The sequence below is a fragment of the Mastomys coucha genome, unplaced genomic scaffold, assembly GCF_008632895.1.
Source record: "Mastomys coucha isolate ucsf_1 unplaced genomic scaffold, UCSF_Mcou_1 pScaffold18, whole genome shotgun sequence".
Classification (NCBI taxonomy): Eukaryota; Metazoa; Chordata; class Mammalia; order Rodentia; family Muridae; genus Mastomys; species Mastomys coucha.
In genome coordinates, this window is record NW_022196900.1 from 83,684,673 (window position 1) to 83,693,254 (window position 8,582).

General features: G+C 50.9%; 1 protein-coding gene across 1 annotated transcript; it reads right to left on the reverse strand.

Moving 5' to 3' along the window:
• Positions 1-4,645: 4,645 nt before the first annotated feature.
• Positions 4,646-7,202, reverse strand: Gja4 (gap junction protein alpha 4). Its single transcript, XM_031378710.1, has 2 exons — positions 7,089-7,202; positions 4,646-6,180 (listed from the first exon to the last, which is right to left on the reverse strand). The coding sequence occupies exon 2, from the start codon at positions 6,161-6,163 to the stop codon at positions 5,162-5,164; it is 1,002 nt and encodes a 333-aa protein (XP_031234570.1). The 5' UTR covers positions 6,164-6,180; positions 7,089-7,202; the 3' UTR covers positions 4,646-5,161.
• Between the last annotated feature and the right edge of the window lie 1,380 nt (positions 7,203-8,582).

Consider the following 8,582-nt stretch of genomic DNA (forward strand, 5'->3'; position numbering starts at 1 on the left):
AGGTTGTCTACCTTTTAGCCTTTATGTTCTATGATCAAGAGTGGGGGCGTCTCCCCACTGGGCACATTATCAACTCACGTCCTCACAGGCATGGTGCTTCTCCCAGCTTTATTCCCTTTAGAGAATGAAAGTCCAGTTTTCCTTAGGGGACCCCTGGGTCCCGCTCCCTTGGCTCCTCTTAGACAGCACCATCTCCATCCACTTGGAGGTCACTGTTGCCCCTTCTTGTAATTAGGGTGTGTCCCTATTTCTGGACAGCTACGATGACTTACTTTCATTTCCAGAGAGAAAGCCCCTAAATTTCTTTCAGTTTACAAGTTCCTAACTTCTGACTCTTTCTTTTACTTCACTTCTTGGAATATCTTTCTTTCAAAGAAATAGGAATTGGGAAAACATGCCTGAGCGGTGTCCACATCACGGTGTCATCTAGCACAGAAGAGAGTGAGTCGGGAGCATCAGAAGTCCTGGAGTGGAGCTACCGACAGCCATGACCTACGCTGTGTCCCTAAAGGTGCTTAATGGTGCGAGGGAGGCTGGTGACTCAAGGAGAAGGCAGAACACAGACCTGAGGCCACACTGCTATATGCTGTTATACACTGCTATTCTGATTTTATTTGAACATAAGCATGAAAGAATATGGAAACAGTTTTAAAATCTATCTGCCTGTCTGTCTATCTATCTATCTATCTATCTATCTATCTATCTATCTATCTATCTATCTATCATGTGTGTGTGTGTGTGTGTGTGCGCGCGCGCGCGCGCACATGCTCACAAGCACAGTGCCTGTGCAGGCCAGAAGAAGAAGTCAGATCTCCCGGAGTTGAAGTTAGAGGTGGTTCTGAGTCCCCTGATGTGAGTGCTGGCACTGAATCTGGCTGGTCTGGAACTCACTATGTAGACAAGGCTGGCCTAGAACTAACTCACAGAGATCTGCCCCTCTCTGCTAGGAGAGTGCCGATTAAAGGCCTTACACTACCATGTCCAGCCATATCATTTATCTTTGAAGTTAACATCAAAATGGTGGGTTTCACTGTGATATTTTTACACATGTTTCTTTACCCTTAGTTCTATCCAGGCCAGTATGGATTACCGAGTGACCCATTCTCAAGAAAAAGACAAACTAACAACAAAAATCAAAGAAAAACAAGAAGAAAAAGGATCATGAGCTCACCGACCTAGTGGCCGGTGAGCCAGCACAGTTAGATCAGGAAGAAGTTTTGATATCTCCCAGCTTGACACAGCCCTCTGCTTTGTTTACATGTACTCCATATAACCCTGTACTGCTCTTGCCTACCCAGGAAAGCAGTGCTGAATCCAAGTGACTGAAATTTATCTTTTTATAAAATAACATTGAGTCTATTCTGATTCACGAAAAAATAACATATCACTCATGAGCTTCAGGCCAGACATGGTGACACATCCCTCTGTGGGACATTCCTTGTGTCTGATTATCCAGTTTCTTATCCAACACAGTCATTCTACAGCAGGGAAACTGAGGCCTAGAGGACAGACAGAACCTTAGTCAAGTGAGTGTGAGAGATGGGAAACAGACCCGAGTCTCCTAACCCTAGATGGTGTTCTTTCTGAGAGCTTATTTCAGTCATTGTGGAGGGAGGGGCTGGGGGCGGGGAGGAGGAGAGGTGAAGGAAAGGTATGATGTTAAAGTTACTATCCAGCCACATCCTCAGGACCACTGAGTTTTGCATATGCCAGTACATTCTCCAGGCCTTAGGGTCCTTTGTTTGGAAGTCAGGGGATCAGGAGGGTATTGGTGTAAGTCAAATTGTGTCTGTCTTTCTTTTCTTTCCTTCTTTCCTTCTTTCTTTCTTTCTTTCTTTCTTTCTTTCTTTCTTTCTTTCTTTCTTTCTTTTCTCTTTCCTTCTTTTCTTTCTCTCTTTCTCTCTTTCTTTCTTTCTTTCTTTCTTTCTTTCTTTCTTTCTTTCTTTCTTTCTTTCTTTCTTTCTTTCGGTTTTCCGAGACAGGGTTTCTCTGTATAGCCTTGGCTGTCCTGGAACTCACTCTGTTGACCAGGCTGGCCTTGAACTCAGAAATCCACCTGCCTCTGCCTCCCAAATGCTGGGATTAAAAGTGTATGCCACCACTGCCCGGCTGTGTTTGTCTTTCTTAATCCCTGGGCTCCAAAATGTAAATTTATTTGGGAATAGGGTCCTTCCCAGAATAATCAAATAGAAATGATGTCTTTGGATCTAACTCGATATGAACGCATGTGTAGACACACACACACAGAGGAGAGGTAGAGGGAAGGAGACTGACAGAGAATGGCCTAGGAAGGTGGAAGTGATGCTTCTAGAATCCCAAAAGAGCAGAAAGATGCTCAAAAACAAAACAAAACAAAACAAAAAACAAAAACAAACAAACAAACAAAAACTACTAGGAACCAAGAGAATGCTGTGAAGGGATTCTTACCCACTGCCCTCAGGAACCTTGAGTTTGGACCTCGAGGGTCCAGCACTGTGAGAGGATTCGTTCAGACTGTCTCAGCCCCCTTTTCATCAGCATTTTGGTACTGTGGTTACAGGGGCTTTGTCAATCAAAGGCAGGTGGGATGGAGCCCTCCAAGCTCCTCACTGAAGAGTCTGCATGCACACCACCCCTCCCCAGAGCACACGGCCCCACTCCACTGCCCTGCCCTCACACCCTCAGCTGGGTTGTCCTTGTGCTTGTGTAGCTGCCAGTTCAGGTCCCAAATCACCAGTTTTCCCCAGGCCCAGCTTCACCCCAGCCCTCACATCAACTTCAGAGAATGTGAGTTCACAGTCAGGATGCTCATCTTCATTAAACCTCTGTCACCCTTCCAAGGTAGGCCAGGCAGAGGGCACAGAAAACAGGCACCTAGGGCCTCAGACAGGGATGGCTCTGACAGCCTACAACCTCTGACCTCTCAGCTGAGGAGGGACTCAGCCTCCTGGATCAGGCCTTCTAACACAGACCTGCTTCTTCGGGCCCACTTTCTGTCTCTCAGTTCACCATCAGATCTGGGTCTCTGGGGGGGTGCAAGAGTTTCTGTGACAACACGTAGACTCACAGATGTGTTCCTAACAGTGGTTGGGACCCTGAGAAGTAGTGGCCATTGCTGAAGTCAGGGAAGGCTTCCTGGAGTAGAACGGATGTTATCTCCCAGGCCTTGCTGGAAAGCGTGGGATGAGTTTTGTTTGACTCCCATGAGCCAAGCAGCCATATGCTTTTACTTATTTTATGTCCTTCGTGAGGAAGGTGAGGCTGGTCTCAAACTTATTATAGAGCCAAAAAAAGATGACCTTGAACTTCTGGTCCTCCTGCCTTCTCCTCCCAAGTACTGAGTGAGATTATAGGCATCCAATCCCATGCCATGTTTATGTGGCAGTGGGGATCCAACCCAGAGATTTGCTTATGTGAGGCAGGAGCTCTTATCAGCTGAGCCCATCCTCAGCCTGGTTATGTTGTTTCAGAGATGAGAAAAACCGAGTCTCGGACTTGATCAACTCCAGGTTACACGGTGGCACATGTGGGAGCAATATTTAAACTTAGGACCCAGGTATGAGCTTTCATAAGCTCATGTTACTCCTCATGCACCAATGCTCTGACCCTTTTCAGTCACAGGCACTTAGAGGCTCCAGGGAGTGACAAAGAAAGAGGACCATCGGCACTGCCATTGTCTAGGATCCCCAGTGAGTTCTGGATACACAGACAGAAGCTATGATATAGGGCCTTGGGTTTTACCTTCTCATAGGCTGACTAGAAAACATACAAATTAGCCAGGCTGTGGTGGTGCACGCCTTTAATCCCAGCACTTGGGAGGCAGAGGCCGGTGGATTTCTGAGTTCGAGGCCAGCCTGGTCTACAGAGTGAGTTCCAGGACAGCCAAAGGGCTATACAGAGAAATTCTGTCTCGAAAAACCAAAAGCAAACAAACAAAAAAAAAACATACAAATTACTCCTAACCCTTATCCCTTTTAGAAATCCTCAGCTCTCGGACTTGGCCTCTGTTGTCTGTCTTAGGATCCCTTTCCTCTAGCTTGGCTGCCTAGTCTGGCCTCAGTGGCAGGCAGGTTGGAGGGGGTAGGGGAAGTGAGGAGAAGGGGAGGAGAGAATGGAAGATGGGTATGGAAGGTAGGACTAGGGGAGGGCTGCAATGTATTCAATTCAATGTAAAATGAATACGTAAATAATGAAAAAAAGAGTCCTCAGGCACTCATGGTGAGGTGGGAAGGACACATGGGGCACATTTTAGTTAGACTATGACAGCCTTGGTGACAGGTATGCTTGGAAGCAAATGTTTCATCAGGAGGCCCATTGCAGGGCACAGCAGGCTGGGGTACCAGATGGGCTTGGGGCAGGATGGGAAGAGACACTGACTATCTGGGCCGATTACTGGGCAGCTGATTAACAGGACACTGGATGGGATGTGGGAATGGGGTGAAAAGATTCTAGTGCCTGGAGTGTTTCAAAAGGGAGATTCATGGAGACGTGGTTCTGAGGGGAAGGATTTGAGTCTGAGGTTTTAGGGTGCTATCTGGAGTTGGGCTGCAGAACACTAGAAAGGAAGTCTGAGCAAAATAACTGCCTCACGCCTTGCCCCTGGCTTCCCCTCCCCCACCCCCACCGCTGCTCCCCGCATCCATGACGACATCAGTGCACACCTGACTTATGATGGAGTCCTGTTTATTTGAGGATCATAAACAGTGGAACTAGGAGCAAGAGAAACAAGACACCAACTGGATCCCCCTGGAAAGGGCCAGATCCAGTGCAGGCTGTGTCTGTCTAGGTGATGAAGCTGAGCCAGCAGCCTGCATCAATGCCTTTCCCCGGGAGAAGTGGGGTGTGATGAAAACCCAGGGTTCCGTGAGTCGTGTGATAGACAGGGGAGGCTGGAAAGTCAACTTGGCTCTGGGTCCCTCTGCATCAGGTGAAACGGATCAGAGGGCTCACAGCACACTTAGCCAAGAGCATCCCCACCTGCTGTGACCGAGTCTGAGTAGAAGCCAGTGTCCTTTGGTCATCACAAAGGCTCCAGGTATTCCAGAACCGTCTGTGATCAGGTCCTCTGCCCAGCGAATGTCCACCTCCCTGGCCCAGTTGTCTCTGAGGTACCTTTGAGGAGTGAGCCGCCCAAGAGGCATCCAAGGTACACACACTCCCCCAGGACATTAGCCCCAGATCCCTACACATACTGCTTCTTGGATGCAGAGCTGTTGGGGCGGCTAGGGGACTTTCGGCCACCCTGGGAGGCTGCGTTTGCAAATGGGGGAGGCCTGGAAGAGGTCAGTCTCTCCTCTGTGGTCAAGTTGGCCCAGTTTTGCTCAGTGGATGAGAGCCCATTGTAGGTGGGACATGGTGGGGACGAGGGTCCCTCGCCCATGGGGAGGTAGAAGAAAACCTGTTCGGGGTAAGGGTCTGAGGCACTGCCCTGGGCTGGGCGGGTGTCGTGGTCCCTTCGTGCCTTTATCTCCCGACTGACACACCGACACAGCAGGTGTACCAGTTCCAGCAGGTTGAGCACCAAGGAGATGACACCTACCACCAGCATGAAGATGATAAAGATAGTCTTCTCTGTGGGTCGAGAGACGTAGCAGTCCACAACGTGGGGGCAGGGCGCACGCTGGCACACAAACACCGGCTCCATGGTCCAGCCGTAGAGGCGCCACTGGCCATAGAGGAAGCCTGCCTCCAGCACACTCTTGCACAGCACACTGACCACATAGGTACCCATGAGCGCCCCTCGAATCCGAAGACGACCATCCTCTGCCACAGAGATCTTGGCCATCTGATGTTCGATGGCAGCCAGGGCCCGCTCTACTTGTAGGTCCTTGGATGGCAGCGCCCGAAGCTCTCCCTCTTTCTGCCGCAATCGCTCTTCCCGCCGAGACAGGTAGATGACGTGACCCAGGTAGATCAGGGTGGGTGTGCTGACGAAGAGGAACTGCAGTACCCAGTATCGGACGTGGGAGATAGGGAAAGCCTGGTCATAGCAGACGTTGGTGCAGCCTGGCTGGGCTGTGTTACACTCAAAATCAGACTGCTCGTCACCCCACACTGACTCGCCAGCCAGGCCCAGGATGAGGATGCGGAAGATGAAGAGCACCGTTAACCAGATCTTGCCCACCACGGTCGAGTGTTCCTGGACCTGGTCTAGCAGCTTCTCCAGGAAGCCCCAGTCGCCCATGTTTCCAGGGCCTCTCTCTGCAGGGAGACATGGGTCAGAGAACCATCAGCAGGGCAGCGTGATCCTCTAGACATAAGCCCAGGGGAGGTCCACCAGTGCTAGGGTCCCTGTCTAATCACACATTGTGCTTTCTTTCACAGGCCAGTGCCCCAGGGTAACCACAGCCCAAAGACAGCTGGATTGAATAGAGGTTCCTATGGAAACAGAACAGTTGAGGAACTTATCCAAGGTCACACAGTTGTGCCATGCCTTTCCTCCCTTTTGTTCAAGGCTGGCTACCCAAAGACTGCAGGGGTAGGGAGAGAGGGTTGTTAGGGGTCCCTGTTCCCATCTTCCACGCCTCATTTAAAATGTGAGGGCCTCAATTTAATCTTTGCACTCGCCTGTGGGGCTGGGGGTGAGGGATGATGGGGTGAGGGGCTTAGAAGCCCGAGGCATTTAGTCCACCTGTCTACAAAAAGGACCACCTGCGATTTTAGTGAATACACCTGGGCCTGTCCTAGCTCACTTCCCTCCAAAGCTGTTGCAGCCATTCTAGACCCTTGAAAGGAATGGCCATAGCTGGGTGGAGGTCCCAACGCTTCCAGAACATTTTATGGTGTGTGTGAAAATGTGGTGATAGGTGTGTGGGTGCTTTTCTTAGAAGTAAAGTAGGTACTACCAGACCTACATTCAAATACTGCTTGCTTCTCACCACCTGGGGATTTGGACTAGTAATCTTCCGGCGCCTCAGTCTATCCTTAAGGGTTCAATGAAAAAAGAGGGAAGGGCGCTAAGCACAAGAGCCTGACTCAAGGCAGGCTAGGTCAGCGCCGCTGGTGGCTTCAGTCGTGTCTGGCGCCCAGGGGCAAGCAAGCCTCAGCCCCCCCCCCCGTCCCCCTCCCCCGCAGTGGAGCGAACCGTTTCCCCTGCTCCCCGAACTCACCGCCTGCTTGCCCGGCTGGCCCAGGTAGAAGGGACGACCGTGGCAGAGGCTGCGCCTGCGGGAATCCTGCAGAACCGCGCCTCCCGCAGGACGCCTTAAATAGCGCGCAGCTGCGGGTTTAGGGCAGGAAACGCCAGCCAGAGGGCTCTGGGGAGCAGGGAGGCGGGGCCTGGGAGGGACAGACTCCCAGGACCCGCCCAGACTGTGCTGCTTTGGTTGCGGGAGATGGAAGCTGTCTTATTTCTCTGCTCTGACCCACTCCGGTATCCTAGACTGCACTCCACCCCCACTCCCCTAGGTCCAGTGCCCTCCCTATGTCGGCAGCAGGATTTGAAAGCGTTTTTGTTTTTGTTTTTGTTTTTGTTTTTGTTTTTAGCGAGAGAGCTGGTAGATCTGACACCTGGTCCGGAGACTGTGAAGAGTGGGTGGGGCAAGAAGCGAGAGTCATCCGTGTGCCCAGCTTATTAGGCCACTGGACCCACACTGAAGGGGGTGAGACTTCTCCCTTCCTAGAATCCGGTGGATCTACCATAAAGCTCTCTACTTCTCTACTTCACCAATCCTGGGCAGGCTATACCATCAAAAGTCACTTAGGAACTCCCTAGGGTCCTTTGATCTGAGACTGGAAGTGGAGGGAAGCACCTGTCCTTTAGCTAGATTCCAGCTGATGCCTCTAAAAGAGAGGAGAGATTTTCTGAGGGGATTTGGAAGCAAGCAAAGCCCTGCAGTTCACTGTGAACGAAGAGCATGGGATTGAGGACCCTCCTGCAGCTGGGAAAGCCACAAGAAACCTGCCAGGCCTGGTTTTCTATCCTCCTTCTTACTAGGTGCAGAAATTGAGCAGGGTAAGCCCGTGGGTAACAGTAAAAGTGTAAATGTGGGGTCCTTTGTGGTAGAACCGGGGCATCACAGGGTGTGGTTAGGGGCTGAGAAAGCCAGGCAGTGCAGAACAGTAGCACTACCTTGGAGCCACCAAGTTTGGTGCAGAGCTAATGCTCTGAGGCTTGTCAGAGCAGCGAGGGTCAGCCTTCTGTTGCTTTCTTTGCCCTGACCCTACCGCATGGCAATAGAAAGACACCTGCTTTGGAGGGCCAGCCAAAGCACCCAGTGTGCTGTATTGGTCCTAAAGGTTTGAGTACCTGAAGTCACTGAGATGTAAAGCCTGAACTCGGGAGGCTGAGATAGGCAGAGCATGAGTTTCAGGCCAAGCTGGGATACATGCTGGGAACCTGTCTAAGCAAGCAAGCAAACAAACAACCCCACAATACACAAATACGCAGGCATGGTGGTATAGGAAGCCTGTAATCCTAGTTCTTTGGAAGGCTGAGGCAGAGGGATTAAAATGTCAATGTTATGGGGCTGGGGATGTAGCTTAGTTGGTAGAGTGCTCGCCCAGTACTCACAGAGCATTAGGTTCCAGCCCTAGCATATAAACCAGGTGTAGCACACCCCTGGGACCTCATAGGAGGAGGAGGAGGAGGAGGAGGAGGAGGA